The 22,602-nt window shown below is 42.2% G+C and overlaps 1 protein-coding gene and 1 pseudogene across 1 annotated transcript; both read left to right on the top strand.

Moving 5' to 3' along the window:
• Positions 1–326: 326 nt before the first annotated feature.
• Positions 327–4,797, top strand: LOC131221603 (leucine-rich repeat receptor-like tyrosine-protein kinase PXC3). Its single transcript, XM_058216888.1, has 2 exons — positions 327–3,487; positions 3,897–4,797. The coding sequence occupies exons 1-2, from the start codon at positions 1,174–1,176 to the stop codon at positions 4,226–4,228; spliced, it is 2,646 nt and encodes an 881-aa protein (XP_058072871.1). The 5' UTR covers positions 327–1,173; the 3' UTR covers positions 4,229–4,797.
• Positions 4,798–5,254: 457 nt separating this feature from the next.
• LOC131250131 (DNA topoisomerase 2-like) lies at positions 5,255–21,668 on the top strand (annotated as a pseudogene).
• The last annotated feature ends 934 nt before the right edge of the window (positions 21,669–22,602 follow it).

The following is a 22,602-nucleotide window of genomic DNA, read 5'->3' as shown; positions in this document are numbered from 1 at the left end:
CTAACCTATGCACATGAATTCCTCGTGACTGCGATCAGATCAGAGCCGCTCATCATGCGGTTCTCACTGTGTAAATTCCATCGATTAAATATCAGACATATCTGATAATAACGTGGGCCACAAGTACAGTGATTTGGACGTATGTTCAATATTTCTTTTGGATTCACACAGGTTGCGGATGCTGAACGGTGGAACGAGAGGCCCTAATATCACGTGTGCCCCGTTTACACATGTGGCGACTTCACTACAAACTGCACTCACGCGAGTAAAAACGAAAACATAAAAACAAAAACGAAAAGAAAAGAAGAAAAAAGGAAAAGAAAAAGGAAAAACAAAAAGAGGGGAGTATGTTGTGTTTCTGCTGCCTACGAGGGTATTGGGCGGTGCCTTTTAAGCCTGTTTTGAGATTGAGCCAGGGCTCTCCGAAATTTCAGCATGGAAACGGTACTCTTTTATGCATCATCACATCTCTTGAAAGAGAGAGATGTTTTGAGGGCTGAAATCCCTGCATCTTGACCAATGGGAGTTGGGTTTTCGCCACGAGAAGTGTTTTTGTATGGAAAGTAAGGTTTTGGGGGCTTATTTTTCACCAAACTCTCTCTCTCTCTCTCTCTCTCTCTCTCTCTACGTGGAAGCAGGTGATTTGGGGATGTGGGTTTTATCCGAAAGCTCTGGTTTTTCTAAGGATTTTGGGGGTTTTTGAGTCCTGATTTTTTAGAAAAAAGATGCGGGTTTCCACCAAATGCTCTGCTTTTAAAGGAAAAGGGTGAAGTTTTTTTTTTCTTTTGTATCTAGTGAAGCCTCTGAATTTTCAGGGATAGCAAAGGGTATTTTGGGTATTGAAATTCCGGCCTTGTTCATCCAAGGCCTTTTTTTCTTCGAGAAAGAGAAGTGGGGAAAGAGAAGTGGGTTTTCACCGGATGCTCTGACTCTATTCATTGCTGTTTTCTGAGCTTTGATTTTTCAGGGACAGAAAAGTTTCTTTTGGGTATTGAAATTCGTGCATTGTTCATCCAAGGCTTTTTTTCTTAGAAAAAGAGAAGTGGGTTTTCACTAGAATATTTGATTCTGTAATCTTCATTGCTTTGTTCTGAGCTTTGAGAGGTGAAATGGGTTTGTGGGAAGCTTTTGAAGAAGATCTTTCTCTGTAGAAGAAGAAGGAGAAGAAGTTTGATGGCGTTTATCTTCTGGTTTTCTATTTTTCTGGTGGCCTCCGCGGCTGCTCAGCACGACGATCAGGCAACCATGTCAGCTCTTCAGAAGGAGCTAGCAGTATCCCGATGGGACGCCAACAACTCCAACTACTGCTCATGGGATGGCGTCCGCTGCAATTCCAACCGTTCGATCGAAAGGCTTGAGCTCAGTCACCGTGAACTCCGAGGTAATCTATCTATAATCTCCCAACTCAAAGCTCTCAAGTGGATAGACCTCTCTTACAATAACTTCCATGGAGAAATCCCTTCCACACTTGGCAATTTAACCGATCTCGAGTTCCTTGATTTGTCCGGAAACCAGTTCGGGAACTCGATCCCACCTCAGCTAGGTAACATCAAAAGCCTCCGGTCATTAAATCTCTCAAACAACATGCTTTCTGGGAAGATACCTGACGAATTGCGGGGCTTGGAAAGTTTGCAAAATCTTCAGATATCCGGAAATCAATTGAACAGCTCCATCCCTTACTGGCTTGGCAATTTAACGAGCCTGAGAGTTTTCTCGGCTTATGAGAACAACTTAGATGGCCGGATTCCTGAAAACCTAGGCTCAGTTTCGGAACTCCGGGTTTTGAACCTCCACTCGAACCAGCTCGAAGGGCCCATACCCAAAAGCCTCTTTGCTTCCGGGAAACTGGAAGTTCTCGTTCTGACCCTGAACAAATTGAATGGGAGCCTTCCTGAATCGGTTGGCAAATGTAGAGGCCTTTCAAGTCTCCGGATTGGGAACAATAAGCTTGAAGGAAGCATCCCCGTAGCTATTGGCAATGTTAGTAGCCTTACATACTTCGAAGCAGATAACAACCTCCTTTCTGGCGAGATCGTGGCAGAGTTTGCTCTGTGCTCTAATCTCTCACTTTTGAATTTGGCCTCAAATGGGTTTACAGGGATGGTCCCGCCAGAGCTCGGGGAGCTTATGAACCTTCAGGAGTTGATTGTTTCGGACAATAGTCTTGTCGGAGATATCCCAAAATCTCTCCTCAGGTGCAAGAACTTGAGCAAGCTTGATCTGAGTAGTAATAGATTCAATGGCAGCATACCCGAAGGCCTTTGCAACATGTCAAGATTGCAGTTTCTGCTCTTGGATCAGAACTCTTTGAGAGGTGAGATTCCTCACGAGATCGGGAATTGTATGAGATTGCTCGAATTGCAAATGGGCAGTAACTACCTGACTGGTTTTATCCCTCCTGAGATTGGCCATATCAAGAACTTGCAGATAGCTTTGAATCTGAGCTTCAATCACCTTTATGGCCCATTGCCCCATGAGTTGGGGAAGCTTGACAAACTTGTCTCGTTGGATGTCTCTAACAATCGGCTCTCGGGAAGCATTCCTTCGGAACTTCGGGGTATGATGAGCTTGATCGATGTCAATTTTTCGAATAATCTGTTCACAGGACAGGTGCCTGTCTTTGGACCATTCCAGAAGAACCCGAGTTCGAGCTTTTCAAGTAATAAGGGGCTCTGTGGAGCACCATTGAGCTCCTGTGGAAACCCTTTTGGTTCTGGCCATGGGGCCGACCACCACAAGGTCTCGTACAAGATTATATTGGCGGTTATTGGTTCTGGTTTGACGGTTTTCATTACAGTAACGGCTATCGTTCTGCTGTTTATGATGAGGGAGAGGCAAGAGATGGCTGCCAAGGCTGCTGCAGTTGCTGTGGATGAAGCAGCGTCTCCCCCATCAATAATTGCAAGCAACGTCTTTGTTGAGAATTTGAAACAAGCCATCGATTTCGACAGCACCGTCAAAGCAACTCTGAAGGATTCAAATAAGCTCAGCAGCGGGACTTTCAGCACTGTTTACAAGGCAGTTATGCCATCCGGATTGACCCTGTCTGTGAAGAGGCTGAAATCCATGGACAGAACAGTGAGTCATCAGCAGAACAAGATGATAAGGGAACTCGAACGGCTGGGGAAGCTCTGCCATGATAATCTGATGAGACCCATTGGCTTCGTCATCTATGAAGATGTGGCCCTCTTGCTGCACCAGTACTTGCCGAACGGGACACTAGCTCAGCTACTTCATGATGGAAATCAATCTGAGTTCGAACCAGATTGGCCAAGACGGCTTTCCATTGCGATCGGAGTGGCAGAAGGGCTGACCTTCCTTCATCATGTCACAATTATCCATCTCGATATTTCTTCAATCAACATTTTTTTGGATGCCAATTTCAACCCTTTGATCGGAGAGATTGAGATATCAAAGCTCTTGGATCCATCTAAAGGCACCGCAAGCATCAGCGCAGTCGCAGGCTCTTTTGGGTATATTCCCCCAGGTACTCCTAATTTCATATCGCTTGTCTAGAATTTCATAATTCTCTGATTAGTCACACTCAGCGAATATAGAGTTCCACATGCCTGCCTGGGTTATGTTTGGGACATCTTAGCTGTTCGCCTGCAGGGCCCACTATGAAGATGATCTATCCAAAAGATCAGGCTGGTCTGCTCATCAGGCAGGCTATGCTTGTAAGTTGAATGTCGCCCGTTGGCAATCTTTTCTAAACCATCCATTGTTTTTTTTTTCTAAATCATCTATGGCCACCAACTTTCTGAGCCTGATTTTGGGGCCTTGCCATCCACATGACTGATGCTCTAGGAGTAGATGTGCATGTGGACTAACCGTAGCATCACTAACACAGTATGGTCCATGAGTTTGATCACCTTCGCCTCTCTTGCTTTTATCAGAATATGCTTACACAATGCAAGTGACAGCACCGGGAAATGTTTATAGCTATGGAGTTGTGTTGCTTGAGATCCTCACAACCCGACTGCCGGTCGATGAAGCCTTTGGTGAAGGTGTTGATCTGGTGAAATGGGTTCACAGCGCATCGGCTAGGGGAGAGACCCCTGAGCAGATACTGGACGCGAAGCTGAGCACTGTCTCATTCGCTTGGAGGAAACAGATGCTGGCAGTGCTCAAGGTTGCCTTGCTATGCACCGACACCACACCAGCGAAAAGGCCTAAAATGAAGAAGGTGGTCGAAATGCTCCTAGAAGTGAAGGACGATGCTCCCTAATCTGTTTAATGAGCTGTCTGCCAATTCCGAGTCTGCTGGTCAAGAGTCTGGTAGTTGTGAAGTTCTGATTCTGTTTAGATATGAAAGTCCTAGAGAAAAATGATGGGTGGGATCGGTTAATACATCAGCTCGACGGCTTGTATTTATTCATGGTTTTTGGAGAGGCATCGGTCATCATCTGTTATTTCAGTTGATTTTGGGAATTGGTTGGCGGGTTGAGCTGCAACATCAAATAAGGCAGGCATTTTCGTGGAGCCCTTGAATAAGGCCGGCATTTTCTGGTTTCTGTGGGACATTAGGCCTTTAATCATATCTGATTGGAGTTGCTAATCTGTCTGAGATTCTGAAGAACGATGTGCAATATAGCATAGAATTCGGAGGATGTGTCTTATGAGGATTGCAAGAAGCAGCCACCTGCTCACCACCATCTTGTGAGTTTCGGTGGAATGTTGATGTCATATTTATAATCTATGTTTTCAGAATATCTATCCATTCCATCATCTTTAATGTATTGGATTTTTCTTGTATTCTTCTGGTTAAAAGGCTAGCTAGAGCCCCGTTTGGATGCATGATTGTCAATGTTCAGTTTAATGAGGAGGAAGTGGCTGTAAAATTGCAGTTGCCTTCCAACTTGTGAAGGAGCTGCAATTTGGAACACACCCTTCATATGAATGCTGGTGACGGAGAAGTTTTAGTTATTTGGAGACCGTTTGCGCCTTTCCTCTTTATTAGACTAACAACTGCAATTCCATTGGTTACTGCATCCAAATGCACACCGAGATAAATGGCAAAATACATTTTAATGAAATTTCATGACCTTTGGTGCAACCAAATGCACCTTTCCTCTTTATTAGACTAACAATCACAATTCCATTCTATACTGCATCCAAATGCACACTGAGATAAATGGCAAAATGCATATTCATCCTTGCATTTTCATTTCTGTTTTGAGTCTTTAGTGTTCAGAAAAATCATCATATGCATTTAAGATTTCGCAGTGATGACATTTTGTTGCAATGGCTAGACATGACAGAAGAGAACCTGCAGAATGATGGATTTCTTCATTTAGGTTATGTCTCCGACCTACTTTGCTTTGATCATACCAATGGCAAATACTCATGTAAAATGCAAATGAGACCACCTCTAGAGAAAACCATCTTGCTTTTCAATGTATTAGGGGGCGTTTGGTTGCCCTAGTGAATTGAATTGTAGATGTTAGTCTAATAATGTGGAAATACAACCTATTTCTTTTCTTTTTTTCCTTTTCTGAGCGGCAATGGCCATATTCCAAATTCCTTCCTCATCATTCACATTGAGGGTCTGGATCCCAATGCCAGGACATAACTTTGAAGTAGGACGTGAAATGAACCCAATGGCAATTTGAGGCTGGCTTCCCCACAAGAACCCGGAAAGCTGGCTACACGGGGAGAGGAGAAACAGTGCTGGGCTACAGATGCAGAGGGAGCATGCAAATTTAAAATGACAGAGATTGTCTAGGGTGAATAAAAATCTAAATCATTAGTTGCTAAGCATGTAGAAGCATCCAAATTATCTAAATACCCTTTTTCTTCATGTTCAAATTCCCTTGCAATGTCCTTTTAACACCCATTCATAACTCTGTAAAGATTGATGGTGTGGTAAGTTAGTGTCAATAGTTTGCTGACCAGGACTCGGTACCCTGTCGGTCGGGGTCAAAATATATGATTTTTTGTTATTTTTAATTATAAAATGAATTAATAAATTATGAAAAATATACTAAATGTACAAAACTATATTTTGGGTGGACACCCATCCATGAGTGGCATATGTGATAGCATGTTTGATCGATGGAGAACATCAGTAGAGTATTCCTATAAATTGACAATGATAAATAATATTCAAGCAGATGCCTGAACCCAACCTAGCCACCCATTTTTTACAAGATTTAAGTTTATTACGTACGTGGTGCCCTTTCATGCATGATATATGACAAAAATGCGCTTGAAACCTAAATAGGCCTCACACACTTAAATTTTTAGGCCTAGTTTTCCAGCCCAAGCTCAGCCATTGCCGATCAGCCCTGTTGCCAGCACTAGCCACGTGAAGCTGGTGGCTGTTTCAACACAGTTAGGGGGTGTTTGGCGCATGGTATTGGGAAGGATTAGGTGGGATGGGATTAAAAAAAAAATAAAAAAAATGTAATTGTTACATATGGCAGGGATTTTCCACCTGTTACCATGGGATAAGCTTAATTCCATGCTATGTTTGTAATATGGTGGTACATTGAACGGATATACCCACCATTATTTGAAACTATTGAGAATAACACGTGTTATATTCAAACCGTTCATCTGTTTTGTAACCTCATTTTATGGCATGGGCCTAAAAATGACGTGGATCCAAAACTTATGTGGCCCCAAAGAAGTTTTCAACGGTAGGTATTCAATCCTCGCTACTTTCTATGGTTGGGTCCACTTTGAGCTTTAGATTTACCTGATTTTTAGCCCATGCTCTAAAATGATCTCGAAAAATGGGCAGACGGTGTGGATATAGCCCACACATCATGGTGGGACCTACACAACTTGCTAACATTGAGTGGAATTTGCATTTGCATGAGACCCAATGCAATTCCATCTAATCTAATTCCATACTTTTCTATTCTTCACAAACATTGAGTGGAATTGACACGGGACCAAATGCAATTCCTTCCCACCTAATCCCTTCTAATACCATGCCCCAAACGCCACCTTAGGGGTGCCAATTGGCCCGCATAGCCCAGTCCTTGGGGCCAGGCCCTGAGGTTGAAATCCTGGCCTAGTGTCTAGCCTGAGGTGAGCCCAGGTTAATGATGAATGACCCAGTCCAATAATGAAGTGGGGAACAACTGAATAATTAGATTGGATGAATTGAGGACACTTGTGAATGAAAGTCATTCACCGTACATTTGAACTCATTTAACCTGAGTCGTATTTCGGCAATCCTGTGTTTACACAATCCAAACCGTTTATGTGATGTGACTCAATTGTAGATGAAGAATACCCAAAATAATTCTTTAATAATTGAAATATTTCAAACCACTGATTATCTAAAATATTTTTCTTTATGAGTGTGGCACCATAGTAGCATGAGCAACATCGATGGATTAAAAAGTGACTAGGGCTTCCCATACTATTATTGCCTTTAAAAGCCATCACATCATTGTCCACATGTTCCTGGGAGCAAGCTGAACCGATTTATCAAATGAGGCTGTGATTGATTCCATTTTCAAGGATGTGTAAATCCAGATTTATTCCCATAAATTCTTAATTATGAATAATCTACTAGCAAAAAAAATCTTAGCATTTTCTTTTCCCTTTTACTCCTTTGTCTTTCCCAATTACATTGCAAATACCTGTAAACAGGGAGTAAATGCAATTCCGATACGAAATCCTCCGCCTATTATAGTGCTAAACATTGTGGGGCCTATTGGGATGCATATATCGTAGCCATGCTGTCCATCCGTTCCGTGAGGTCATTTTATGGCATGACCCAAATTTCAAGTGGACCACACCACAAGAAACGGTGGGGATTTAACACCTCCCGTTGCAATTTTTTTGGGGGCCCACCGCAATGTTTACCTGTTCGTAGAGTCTCATAACCATGGATGAAGGGAAAACACAAATATCAGTGTGATCCAAAACTTCTATTGCCCCCGAAGAAATTTTCAATGATTAGCGTTTAATCCCCAATGTTTCCAGTGGTGTGGTCCACTTGAGCTTTGGATCATTACAGTCAATTTTGGGCTCATCCCTTAAAATGATATGAAAAAAATGGATGGACGGTGCTGATATAATGCATACATCATGGTAAGGCCCACAGAGATTTGCCACGTTCACACAGTGGTACCGGCATCAGTGCCGTCAGCTGTGTTGTACACTCAGCAACCCGATTCCGGACCTCACGAAATTCGCGTCCTAAACAAACGGCGCGATTTCCGCACGTGCGTCCAAGCACGCGTGGGTAAACTCCCTTGCAATCTCTATCTTCTGAGTCGGAACCATTGAAAAAGGGCAGCTCTGTAATTAGTCCAAGTGCAAGGGCTGTTTGGTTATCCGTCCGCTGACACATAATAAAAAAGAAGTCTACATTTGGGAGGCTACAATCACAGCCGCCCGATCTATCCCAACCCCATCTCATCCCTCCACTTTTAATACCGCCCAATTCAAAATTCAAATGGCTCAACCATTGACAGATCTCTCTTCTCTCAGACACAATCATCTGTGTCCTCTTTCTCTCTCTCTCTCTCTCTCTCTCTCTCTCCCCATGGCCACTGCAGAGAAGAAGCTCCCCTTAGGGCCTGTTTGGCCGGGCAGGCTGGATTGGATTAGATTGTATTAGAAGGGATTGGAAGGAGTAATCCCGGGATTGGCCGGGCGTGCCAAACAAGCACGATGAAATTTTGCCTGGATTGGAGCAATCCCATGGGATTGCCAGCAATCCACTGACATCACCATCATTACCTTGAAATCCACCCAATCCCTCCTAATCCCACCTAATCCCATGATTTTTGCCTGGGACATGTTTGGATGAACAAATTGGAAGGGATTGGCTGGGCGTAATCCCGGGATTGACCAGGCGGGCCAAACATACTTGGTGGTAGATTCCCTGGATTTAGCAATCCCATGGGTTTGCCTGCAATCCACTGACACAGCCATCATTGAATGCAATCCACCCTATTACAATCTAATCCCATGGGATGGGCCAGTCCAAACACGCCCTTACAGTCCAGCACTGCTTTCAACTCTGCGGTGGGTTCCACTTCCACCGATCCCCTTGGCCCCACCACCAAAAAAAACCATCGAGGAGACGTACCAGAAGAAGACCCAACTCGAGCACATCCTCCTCCGCCCCGACACCTACATTGGCTCTGTGGAAAAGCACACCCAAACCCTTTGGGTGAACGATGACAGTGAGATGGTCTACCGCTCCGTCACCTACGTCCCCGGCCTCTACAAGATCTTCGACAAGATCCTCGTCAACGCCGCCGACAACAAGCAGCGGGACCCGTCCATGGACTACGTCAAGGTCGACATCGATGTCGAGCAGAACTGCATCAGCATCTACAACAACGGCGATGGGGTTCCTGTCGAAGGCATGTACGTGCCCGAGATGATTTTCGGCCACCTGCTCACAAGCAGCAATTACGACGATACTATGAAGAAGACAACAGGTGCGAGGAACGGATATGGGGCCAAGCTGACGAATATATTCTCGACCGAGTTCATCATTCAGACCGCCGATGGAAAGAGACAGAAGAAGTATAAGCAGGTATTTCGAGATCTTCCCGTTCTTTTCCTTTCCATTTGTTTGCAAGTTTGGGTTGTTTCATTGTTGAGGTTCTGTCCTTTTTAATAAAAAAAATCTTTCTAGTTTGAGTTTTGCACTAATATGCTTCTTGGGTCGATCTGATCTTTCTCACTCTGTTCTTGATTTTCTTTTGACCGTTGCTCATGTTCTTTTGATCTCATACTATGTTGTGTTTCAGATGGGGTTTGTTGTAAAATCTTATTCATGATTAAGTTTTGTGGCACATTTGGATCTCACACAATCCTGAGAAAGGGATGTTTCGCACTATTTTATTTTTCAACATAAGAGAAGAAGGGCAAATTGCCACACTGAACTATGGGCGGATCATTATTTGGGAATGCAGCTGTTTGGCCTGGGGTTTCAGTTCACCTATTTTGGTTCTTGGGTTCTCTAAGGGGTCGTTTGGATGCCTGTAAATGGTTTAAGTGGTAAATGATTAACAGGTATAAACCATTTACTGTCTATCCTGTTTGGCTGTAAGATGTAAATGATTGTCTGTGTTTGGATAGCCTGAAAATTATTTAAATCCTGTAAATGGAGATCCAATCTTTGAAATATGGCCATTAGGCTGTAAATGAAGAGCCTGTAAGTGAAATCCCACTTTTTTGCCTGTGCCCATTTGATTTTCCAATTACAACAGTAAATGGTTGTAAATGGGTTATGATTATTTACTCTTGTAATTGTATGGTCACATTACTTACATTTGACTGTAATGATGATTTTGCTACGTTGTTTGTTTCACCCAGAAATCACTGTAAAATGGTGGTTTTATAATGTGAAAATGTAATGATTACATTTTACTTTACCTCCTTCACAAGTATAATTGACTCTCGATTTACGAGCAATAATTCATATTTAAACAAACACTCAGAAACGATAATGATGGCTCATTTACTTTGCATTTCATAGGAAATTGGAAAATCAAACAAGAGATGGGGGTAAATGCTGTAAATTATTTACAGCATGTAAATGATTTGCTGTAAATAATTTACAGGCAAAAGAGGTCATCCAAACACGAGTACACATGATTTCCCTGTAAATTGTTTACAGCTAGCCCCGTTTACAGGCATCCAAATGACCCCTAAACTTCTCTTTTGATGTTGAATACTGAGAATAGAATGTCAGATGCATATCTATTCATTAGCTTCCAAACAATCAATCAGCCATTTACTTTGTGGGCTTTTTGTTATTTTGTTTCTCTTTGCTGGTTTTCACAAATTTCATCTGGTTTCTGATTTCTCCTTTTATGAAGGTGTTCAAAAACAACATGGGGAGTAAATCAGAACCATCCATTACCAAGTGCAAGGAAAGTGAAAACTGGACCAAGGTTACGTTTAAGCCAGACTAGGTAAAATTCAACATGACCCATCTGGAAGATGATGTGGTCGCAATCATGAAGAAGCGAGTGGTCGACTTGGCAGGATGCCTTGGTAAGACAGTCAAGGTTGAGCTCAATGGTCAGCGGGTGCCTGTAAAATCGTTCCTTGATTATACCAATCTCTACCTGAAATCTACTGCCAAGATAAGGGAGGAGGACTCCATTCCAAGGTCTGTTCATCTCCCCAAATTTTCAAATCTGACCATGGGTTTATTTTAAATTTTCTTAATCCAGGAGCTGATTTCTTGTCTGCTTGACTGTTTAATCAGGATTACGGAGAAAGTCAATGACAGATGGGAAATTTGTGTCAGCCCAAGTGATGGGCACTCAGGTAGTTTCATGAACTTCTTTGGTTTCCCACTTTTTATTCAATTGATTATGTAAGGGCTTGTCTGGATACCGGATTGAACTGCAATTCAATCCATTGCAAATGGCCAATGCATGGATGACAACCCCTCATAGTTGCAGTTATGTGTGTTGTAAGTTGGAGCGATATCAATTGCAATTTAGCCATTTAGGGGTCAGCCACACTCTCCAATTTAGTGATTTATTCATTGTTGAATTGAATTGATTGTCATGTTTCTGGATTTAATCAAACATCTAAACAACGCTTAAATGGATTTCATTGAAACTCATCACTTCTGAGGGTGGTTTATCAGGTTAGTTTTGTGAATGGAATTGCCACCATCAAGGGTGGGACGGACGTTGACTACGTAACAAACCAGATTGCAAACCATTTGGTGAGCATAGTAAACAAGAAAAACAAGAACGCCAACCTGAAGCCTCATGCTGTGAGGAACCATTTGTGGGTCTTTGTCAACGCCCTCATTGACAACCCTGCATTCGATTCCCAGACCAAAGAGACCTTGACGACTCGTCAAGGCAGTTTTGGATTGAAATGCGAGCTTTCACAGGAATTCCTGAAAAAAGGTCAGTCACACTTACCATCCTCTTTTAGCTTTCCACCTTTTGTGAAAGAAATAACTATGAATATGACATCTTTTTAAATCTTGCAATCAGTGGCTAAGTCTGGAGTGGTGGAAAGCCTTCTCTCATGGGCAGATTTTAAGCAGAGCAAAGATTTAAAGAAAACTGACGGAACCAAGACAGGGAGGATTAAGGATATTAAAAAACGCAATGATGCTAATGAAGCTGGGATGAGGAATGCTGAAAAATGTACCGTGATTTTGACAGAAGGAGATTCAGCTAAGGCTCTTGCTGTAAGTATTCTATAGCTTTGTTTGGATGCTTAATAAAATTAAATTGTAATAAATTCAATGGAGTGAAAATGACCATAGTACAGCCTACATTCATAATGAGGAACTAGCCCCCAAATTGAATGTACAATCATTTCAGGTTCAAACTTGAAATTCAAGGAGTTGCAATTTGAGGTTTGGTCTCCACTATGGATAGAAGGGTGTCGTTCCCACTTGGTCATTTCTTCCATAATGAATTTTCAGTTCAATTGAGTACCCAAATGCACAGATATATATATATATATATATTTACAGTTTTACAGTTAGATGTCTTCTGATCTTCTGCCTAACATATAGGTTGCAGGGATCTCTGTTGTAGGCAGCAACCACTACGGTGTGTTCCCATTGAGAGGGAAATTGCTTAATGTGAGAGAAGCCAGCCACAAGCAAATGATGGAAAATGTTGAAATTCAGCACATCAAGAAAATTCTTGGGTTGCAGCAGGGCAAAGTGTATGACAGTGTCAAGACTCTGAGATATGGCCATCTTATGATAATGACCAATCAGGTTGAGTTTTGAAAGATCATTTCTGTATTCTTCATTGAATGTAACAATTTTTACCTTGGATTGCCTTGTTTATGTGACACTTATTCACATGGATGTCAAAGTTCTCTTTGTTCACTAATGCAGGATCATGATGGCTCCCACATCAAGGGACTAATAAATTTCTTCCATTCGTTTTGGCCTCAAAATTCCTTCATTTTTGGTGGAGTTCATTACACCTATTGTGAAGGTTGGTTTCAATTGATTAGCTAATCTTGATGTAGTGTCAAATAGCAGTTGGTGGGGAACGAGGAAAATTGAACCACACTAAGGGCCTATTTGGATTGGTGTAAAATGGGATTCAACATATGAAAGAAAACTGATTTCCTCTAATGTGACGGTTCCCATCGTTCATGAAAGCTAAGAGGGTGAGGAAATTGGTTTTCATTTCCTCAGATTTCCTCGGAAAAGGGTCATGTCCTTTTCCTCTCTAAAACCTAAGAAATGGAGATTTCCACCCTTTTTGAGAGACAACTCTCACTTTTTTACCATTGAACACCCCACAATTCCATTGAAATCATGTATGCTAAAACAAATAGGTTTTCCAAATATTCTTTTCCACAAATTTCCTTCTCCGTAATTTTCCTCAGATGTGACGTTTTCCTTTCATCTACTTTTAGGCTTTCACCAATGCAAAGCGGGCTTCCATTTTACCATTTTAAAACTCCCGCATCAAAAATGAGATTTCCAAAGTGAAATAAGATATCAAAGAAGAATGGGAAATAGGTGGCTCATATTGTTGCATGTGGTCACAGTGTTATGCATTCATACCCATTTGGTTATTGTTGTGTAGGCAACTAACAAAAAAACTAAAAAAGTCTTGTCCTTCTACACCATGCCGGAGTTTGAATCTTGGAAGGAAAGCTTGGGAGAAAATGCCAAAGCTTGGACGACCAAGTACTATAAGGTTTTTAGTACAACACTTCCAAAGCTCAATGGTTCTCCTATTTAGTTTCCATTTTCATGAAGAGATTCTTCTTTGCATAATGCTTATTGCCAATCTTCCCACAGGGTTTGGGTACAAGTACATCAGAGGAAGGAAAGGAGTATTTTAGAGAGATTCAAAAACACAAGAAAGAGTTTGTATGGGTGGATGAACAGGATGGAGAGGCGATTGAACTGGCATTTAGCAGGAAGAAGATTGAGCAAAGGAAGAATTGGCTACGACAACTTGAGGTAAATAATGACAGCAATAACAATAGTATTACTAGAAGTAGTAGTTGCAGCTTAGTTTCACAATCCTCTAACCACGTGCTTCTCCAGCTTTGAATTGCACATCGACGACTCACGCTTCATAGCTGCATACACCTTCTAACAGTTAGAATGAAATGCTTCCTTGCTCCTGCACCCGAAATCTTACCACTTTGCTTCGCATTTTCTGCAACTATAAGTAGTACGAACAACAACAAAAACAATATAGTAATAGTAAGAGGTTTGCTAATTCCACACGTGTATGGGAGCTGTTCGCATCCACTCAACCTTATGGAAAGCTCAGCTCTCACACACGTGTTTTATATTTGCAGCTGTGCCTGCCTGTGGATTTGCACGGCTCCACACGCGTGGAATTAGCAAATCTCGTAATAGTAAAAAATTTTGCAAACCTCCTAACAGTAATTATCTATGGTTCAAAAAAAAAACAAAAAAAACAAAAAAAACAAAAAAAAAACCCATCTTTTTGGTGTTTGGCTATTGTGTAAGATATTTTCAATTTATTCTTTTTACTTTGCAGCCAGGCACTCACCTTGATCAGAAGGAAGAGCTTATCAAATATAGAGATTTTGTCAACAAGGAGCTTATATTGTTCTCCATGGCAGATTTGCAACGATCGATCCCATCCATGGTCGACGGCCTGAAACCAGGCCAAAGGAAGATCCTTTTCAGCTCTTTCAAGAAGAATTTTGTAAAAGAAGTGAAGGTTTGTTAGATGCCTACTAGAGGGAGTAGGATTTCCTGTCCTACTCTCCCCCCATTTGCTGATGTGATGTGTTTGCAAGATCCAGGACATTCATCATGCGACCTACACTTCTGTGCCGTGCCCAAATAAAATTCAGGATTGTGTACCAAAGAAAATGGACATTGAAATGAGGTGACCAGTGGTCCACACTTGACATGCATATGCGATTGTCGCATTTTCCAGACTAGATCTTGCATGCATGGCCTATGTAGATGTTGGCTTTGAAGAATTCAAGAAATTGCATTGGACATTTTTAGAGAAAATGACTTTTCTCTTGTTCTATGCAGGTTGCTCAGTTCTCTGGTTACGTATCGGAGCACTCAGCTTACCATCACGGTGAGCAGTCTTGCTGGTACCATAATCGGAATGGCACAGGACTATGTTGGTAGCAACAACATAAACCTTTTGCAACCACTCGGCCAGTTCGGCACCCGGCACCAAGTGTGATAAGAAGCACAACTGCTGTACATTTCAGTCATATAGCTTCTACAGCAGCAGTACAGTTCTGCATCTCGTTTCAATTACTTCTCAATGTTTCTTTCAGGGAGGCAAAGATCATGCAAGTGCCAGATACGTTTACACTTGCCTATCGCCACTGGCGAGGCACTTGTTCCCGAAGAACGACGATGTTCTTCTAGACTATCTGAACGAAGATGGTCAATCTATTGAACCCAGTTGGTAAAAAGCTTTCTAACCGATGTGGTAGGTTTTTTGTACATATTAGAAAGTCAAAGTCACTGAAATTATTGTTTTCTGCAATTCAGGTACATGCCTATCCTACCCATGGTTCTGGTGAACGGAAGCGAAGGGATTGGAACTGGTTGGAGGTCTTACGTTGCGAATTATAACCCGCGAGAGGTTGTTGAAAATGTAAGGCGCTCGATGAACGGCGAGCCAATGCAGCCCATGGATCCGTGGTACAAAGGATTCAAGGTGGGCACACTTCCTTACTCTTGACATACATCTTCAGTGGTTGAATTCAAAAAAAGAAAAAAGAAAAGAAAAGAAATTGCCACTTTCTGATAATCTAGAGATGGTCTTAAATGGATCAGGGGCTAATCGAGAACTCAACAACAACAAAGGAAGGTGGTTTCAGCTACACCGTCAGTGGGATCATAGAGGAAGTTGATGAGACAACATTGAGGATCACGGAGCTTCTGATCCGTAGATGGACAGAGGATTACGAGGAATTCCTGGAATCCATGATGATTGGGACTGAAAAAATTAAGGATCCTTTCATCAAGGCAACTTAATACTTGGTTTTCTTAGACACGTCTTTCCACATTTTACATGATCCTACATTTCTAAATCTAGCACGTCTGGTAATATGATCCGGTTGATCATTTCTCAAGTCCAACCAGCTTTGAAATTATGAATTAATTCATGTTAATTAATATTTGTAGATGAGAATTACTCCATGTCACTTTGGAGAAGGGGGCGGCTCGGGTGGTCCCCACTGTGATGTTAATGTGAAATCTTCCCTGTGCGTCACCCCATTTTAGGTCCAGAGGCCAAAAATCAGCCTCTTAAATGATTTAGGTGAAACAGTACAGGGCGACTGTTTTCCTGTGTGTGGCCCACTTGAGTCACGGATGGGTCTGAATTTTGGGAATGTGGCATCTAATGATTGGAGTGGATTTTATATAATATCATAGTGGGCCTTGTAAAAATCAAGGGTGGACATCCCTCTCCCAACTGTTTCCCTTGGTGTGGCCCACCTAAATAAAAGATCAGCCTTTTTTTTTTTGCCCTGCTCAGCTGATCCTAACATGGGATTACAAATATAATGGTCAGAGTAGATCTCATATACACATTACCATAGGCCCCGTGAAAAGTCAAGAGTGGGTGTCCGCACCTGTTCTAAAAAAAATAGTGCTATATTCCCAAAAGTAGTGTTATGTATGCTCGTTGAACCACAAGCTAATGTTTATCCATATGATAACTTCCAAAGTATCAAATGAATTTGAAATAAAATAAGGTTGGCCCTACGCAAGGATTTGCTTGCAATGGTCAGTCCTATCTACACATCAAGTGGGCTACTATATTGAAAAAAAAAAAAAAAAACATTTAGGCATTGCCAAGTAGTGAAACATAAATGTGGTTTACTCGATGACTACCTGTTGTGGAGTTTTCTAAAAGGCTATTCTCAATATGGGGCCAACCTATTAGACAGGTGGAATTTTCTATACATATGAAATATTAGAAGTTATCTGCTGGTTGGACCTAAACCTATAGTCCAGCCAGTTGGTCTTGAGACCTTCTCATTGAAAAAAAAGAAGAAAAAGAACTTTATGGGCAGCTAGCCTTTGATTTTTTATGGGGCCACCGTGAGGTGTATGTGAGATCCACTCTAACCATTAAATGTGTAATCCTGTCTTAGGTCCATAAAGAAAAGAATCATGTTGAAATGTGATTTAGGTGACCACGCTAAGGGAAATAGTTGGGAGAGATGTTCACCATTGATTTTTACAAGGCTTTCTATGATTATTATATGAAGTCCACTCCACTCATTAGATGTTAAACTAGAATTTAAGCATAGGGCCCAAAAAGTAGGTCCATGCGTGATTTAGTAAAAGCCATACCAGAGGAAAAGGTTTGGACAGTGAACTTTGCTCTGTACACTTTTCAATCGTGTGGTCCACCTGAATGATGGCTAGGGCTGACTTCTGGGCCCTAGGCCAAACATGAGGTGGCACACTGATAGTTGGGGTGGACTTCAAGTAGACACCACGGTGGGGCCCACATGAGTCACCCCTTTCCAAAGTGAGATAAAACAACTCGTTGGCGGTATGTTTATTAACAGTAATTAATTCGTCATTTTTAAGGCAGTTGGACTCGAGAGTTTCTCTCTCCACACACACATTGAGAGAAGCTCTCGAGTCCAACAGGTAGGACTATAAATTACAGTCCACCCAACAAATAACTTCTAACTTGTTATGTGTGTGCAAAATCCAATCCGTCTAATAGGTTGGTCTTATCATGAGAATCATCTTTAGCAAATGGCGAATTAATCCCTTTATCTCATTACCCAGGCCCCACATCTCATGGGTTAGGCCCTCGGTCGAACCCCCCTCGTGGGCCCCAAATCACATGGGTACCGCCTCACGAGCCACCCGAGTCACACGGGTGGGGCCCGCATCTTACGAGCCACCTGTATCACACAGGCCGCCCACCCCGAGTGTGCCCTTACATCTCACAGGCCACCCCACTCAAGCCCGGTGTGAAAATGCCCCCGCATTAATCACCCCTGGTGAGGAGTCTCGAACACGAGACCTCCCGCTCTGATACCAATTTGATGTAGGACAATTAACCACTTGCTCTAAAAGCTCGAACTGTTAGAGTATGGCGAATTAATCCCTTTATCTCATTGCCCAGGCCCCACGTCTCATGGGTTAGGCCCTCGGTCGAACCCCCCTCATGGGCCCCAAATCACATGGGTACCGCCTCACACGAGCCACCTGCATCACACAGGCCGCCCACCCCGAGTGTGCCCCTGCATCTCACAGGCCACCCCACTCGAGCCTGGTGTGAAAATGCCCCCACATTAGTGATCCTCATTGTTGGGCCAACCTATTCAAGGGGTTGGATGTCACATGCTCTTAATTGGTTGGAAGTTATCAGATGGGTGGACTATAACTTGTGGTCCAATGGTTGGACTTGAGAGCTACTGACACACACACATACATGGATTAAGAAACCTCCAGCAGTTATCCATTCAATGTACGAGTGTGGTCTGACCGACGGTCTCACCAAATGCTTGGTCTATGTTGTTCCCACAAATGCTTGCAGATGTGGCCACATGTAGAGGTGAGTTGTGGGGTTACCAAAATTCTAGTTATGGATATGATTAAAAAGTCTTCCCAAAATGCAGGACTTCAGACAGCACAGTGGAGTTACAACGGTTCATTTCGAGTTTATCCTATCCAAAGCAAATATGATGATTGCAATGGAAGAAGGGCTGTTGAAAAAATTTAAGTTGATGACCACAATCAGCACTAGTAACATGCACCTGTTTGATGCGAGGGGGATGATCAAGAAATATGACACCCCAGAACAAAGTAAGTCTCCTACTCTTTCTGCATGCCAAACACCAATCTTGTGCTACTAATGGCGCTACTCACCACGCTTACTCTCTTTGCAGTTCTTGAGGAATTCTTCCATTTAAGAATCGAATTTTATGTGAAAAGGAAGGTGGGTTTAAGGATTTTTTTCTTTTCTTTTCTTTTTTACTTTCATTTGAATGGCAAGATGCACTGCACATGATTGTGATTGATTTCTGTAATTATTTCATGCAGAAAGTAATGCTGGATGCCCTTGAATTACACCTCTCAATGTTGGATAACAAAGTCAGATTCATCCTTGCTGTGGTAAATGGAGAGATTGTTGTGAACAACAGGAAGAGAGCGGATTTGTTGCTCGAGCTGCAACAAAAAGGTTTCACGCTGTCATTTCCAAGCAAAACTAAAGGCTCTGATGTTGCAGCTACTGGGGAGGACTCGCCGACGGAGACGGAAGAGATTGGGGAGGACTTGGAGGTTGTCAGAGGAGGAGTTAGAGTGGCAGATTATGCATATCTTCTATCTATGCCAATTGGATCCTTGACAATGGAGAAGGTTCAGGAGCCGTTGGCTGAGAAGAAAAGGCAAGAGAACACAGTCGAGGAATTGAGAAAGGAGACGCTGAAGTCTTTGTGGATGAAAGATCTTAATGATTTTTTGAAGGCACTTGATGTATGTATTAAAAGATCCTCGATTTCTGAGCATGAATATACACTTCTCCTCTTCATATTGATACAGTTTTTTCTTGTCTTGCTTTCTGTCAATGTAGGAACAACATAGGGAGGATGCGAAGACAGAGGAGGTCGTAGCAGGGGCCCATGCGACTAAGGCTTCTAGACAAGTAGGAAAGAACACAAGAAAGTATAACACCAAGAAGGCTAACACAGAGTCCATTGCCGACTCTGCTGCATCACTTGGTGCTGTAACAGACATGGGTAGGCTACTAATACTGCTATACTCTTTTAAGGTGTGTTTGGGTGCATCAAATTGCTGGAAATGTCACGAAAATTTGCACCAAATTGGACTGATTAATCATGAACTTTCATGATGCTTGGTGCAACCAAACGCATCCTAAATCTTCTTAAGTTGAGGATTTATTACACCAAGAAAGTATAACACCAAAAAGGCCAATGCAGAGCCTATCGCTGAATCTGCTGCATCAGTTGGTGCTGAAATAGACATGGGTAGGCTTACTAATACTGTTGTTTATACCTTTTTGGTGTGATTGGTTGCACTAAATTTCAGGAAATATCATGAAATTGCATCAAGTTAGACTGATTAAGCATGAAATTGACATTTGGTGAAACAAAATGCACCCTTAAATCTTCTTATGAGTTGAAGTTTCACAGCGTCTGCATTTGGATGTACAGTGTTCAGATGCAACAAGTGTGTTGATTCAAACTACTGATCTGATGGGCCCCACCATTGACAGGAATGCCCCAAAAACTATCCTAACCATTCATTGATCAATGGCCATACAACAAATGGAAGACTTGGAAATACATAATCAATTGTGTCAAAAGGGTCATCAGAATATCAGATCATTGGATTAGATCTTACAATCTAGAATGCATCTCAGTTTTCATAGCTATAGGCATTTTTTTTATAAGTTACCTTGGTGTACATTTTGCTGCAGGAGATCTTCAAGATGCGGTGAAACCGGAAGGGAGAAGATTACACCCCAAGAAGGTACCAGTCACAAAGGTGTGATGACCTAAATACCCCAATCCATCATTTCCAGCATCTCTCTTTTGCAGTAGGAGATTAATCCTGTCTTGGCCATTGGGTGGGGCCTGCCGTTTTTATGGCCATGGTTTGATAAACGGCTGGCACCCAATGAACAGGCCAATCTTTGCAGCAGGTTTCCTTATTAGGCAATCCTTGCTTCCTCTTTTATGCAGCAATGGAAACTGAGGTAGTATCTGAAGAAACAAAGAGGAAAGAGCCTAGCAAAAGAGGCGCTGTGAAAAAGCCTCCGCCAATCTTAACGGAGATTTCAGATGATGACACCGGAAACAAGTCCATGCCAACCATTCTAGAAGGGAAGAAGACTCAAGAAAATGGTGACGACAATGATGTTGTGGATTTTGAGCAAGAAGTTCCCGCAGCTGCCCCAAAAGGAGAAAAGGGGCGAGGAAAGAAATTTGCAAATGGAAATACTAAAACCGTAGCAGCATTGAGAAAGAGAGGCCCAGCTGCACAGAACAAGCTGGTTTTGGGCCAGAAACTGATAAACAGAAGTGCTGAAACCGGTAGGAGATAAGGTGGCGAGTTCCCCTCAGTAGAAGGTGAGGAAGATGAGAGCCTCGCCATTCAACAGGAAGAGTGGTTCTGTACTGGGCCGAATCAACAATAACAAGAAAGGTGCGGATAGTTCTCCTGAATTGGGCTCAAATGTTGATGGCTCCTCTTTTATCTGCCAGTCTTGAAGAGGGGAGCGACGTCCTTGTTCGGCGGGCCAGACCACAGAGGGTGAATTGGGGGCCTGCAAATTATGTGTTGAGTGATTCTGAAAGTGCAGAGGCTAATGCCGCCACTGATTCTGATTTCGACGAGGATGAAGATTCCAAGTAGTCAGCGAATTGTTTGAATGGATGAAATTCAAATCCAACGGCTTCTTGGAATTTAACTGGAACTAATGTGGGAGGAACTTGTTGTGTGCCCTCGGACATTTTCCTCCTAACCGTTAGCTTTGTAACAGAAATTTAAAATTGATGGGCCACTGAAACGTGTGCTCCGCTGTATTATTTTGCTGAGAGCTGGTGTGCATTCACTTGGACGCTTGGAATCATCCAATGGGTGCAATTTATGCAAGGTGGCCCATCAATGGTTTCTCCCTGCGGGGACCTGTAATATCAATCACTGTGTCATTTCCCATGAATCTCACATCATCATGGGTGATCCCATCCATCCATTCCTGTCCTCATCTAAATGTTGACCGTTGCTATATTTCTTTTCTTGACTTTCTATTCACAGGACCCACCAATCGAAGGGATAAAATGAAAAATTCCACGGTAGGGACCATGATAACGTTGAGGACAACCGAGCAATTAGCGTAAATTTTCAGTGATCTTGCTGATCGCTCCACCCTGGATAGACCATGGTTGGAAGATCTTCCGCATGAGTTGGAGCTATAAGTATCGGAATCTGGTAGACCCATCTCAACGGTGCACCGGGCTGGGTGATATGTGTATTATTAGACAATCCAATCCATTCATCCGATCAACGACGGTGGAATGAAAACAGTTAACGGTGAAATATGCAGTGGGTTGAAGTGCAGAAAAAAAAAAGTAGGATTGTTGAAACGTGTATCCTGGGAAAATGGCCCTGTGGATCCCATCAGACAAACAATCTTTATCCCACCTGTTCGAACTCACGGCTGGATCCACATTTTTGGATTATGGGTCCCCTAAATCGATGGCACCTATCTCTTCCATGTCTTACCATCTGTGCAGCAATGACACTCACTTCTTCCCATGTTCATCATCCTAGGAACATTTGTTCGGGCGGTGGCAGGTGAGATGACAGTCTGGGAGACGTCTCTCTCATATTTCCTTCTCTCTCTGTCACTCTTAATGCATCTCATAGCAAATTCTGATAATCAAGAATCTGATTCGTGATATGTTATCATTTGTCGATTTCATAGTGAAGAAAGTTTGTGATAGCATGTTTTTTAAATCATTCATATTTAAGAACATATTTATTTTTTAGTGTGGTCCAAATGTCCTTAGCAAATTCATAAAAAATATAAATGTAGTATAATTCATTGGACAAAGTATTAAAAATATAATATTTATAGTTATTGGTATTTCTAAATTAATTTTTGTTGGTTGCATTAATTATAAATGAATATGAAAGAA

The sequence above is a fragment of the Magnolia sinica genome, chromosome 1 (genome assembly GCF_029962835.1).
Source record: "Magnolia sinica isolate HGM2019 chromosome 1, MsV1, whole genome shotgun sequence".
NCBI lineage: Eukaryota > Viridiplantae > Streptophyta > Magnoliopsida > Magnoliales > Magnoliaceae > Magnolia > Magnolia sinica.
The sequence above is the reverse complement of the archived record's forward strand: the minus strand, read 5'-3'. Positions and strand labels throughout refer to the sequence as shown.

What these genes read in the sequence shown, in the direction of transcription:
- LOC131221603 (XM_058216888.1), top strand. Translation starts at nt 1,174, where the DNA reads ATGGCGTTTATCTTCTGGTTTTCTATTTTTCTGGTGGCCTCCGCGGCT. An exon ending in TTTTGGGTATATTCCCCCAG is followed by an intron (nt 3,488 to 3,896) that starts GTACTCCTAATT and finishes TGCTTTTATCAG; the next exon opens with AATATGCTTACACAATGCAA.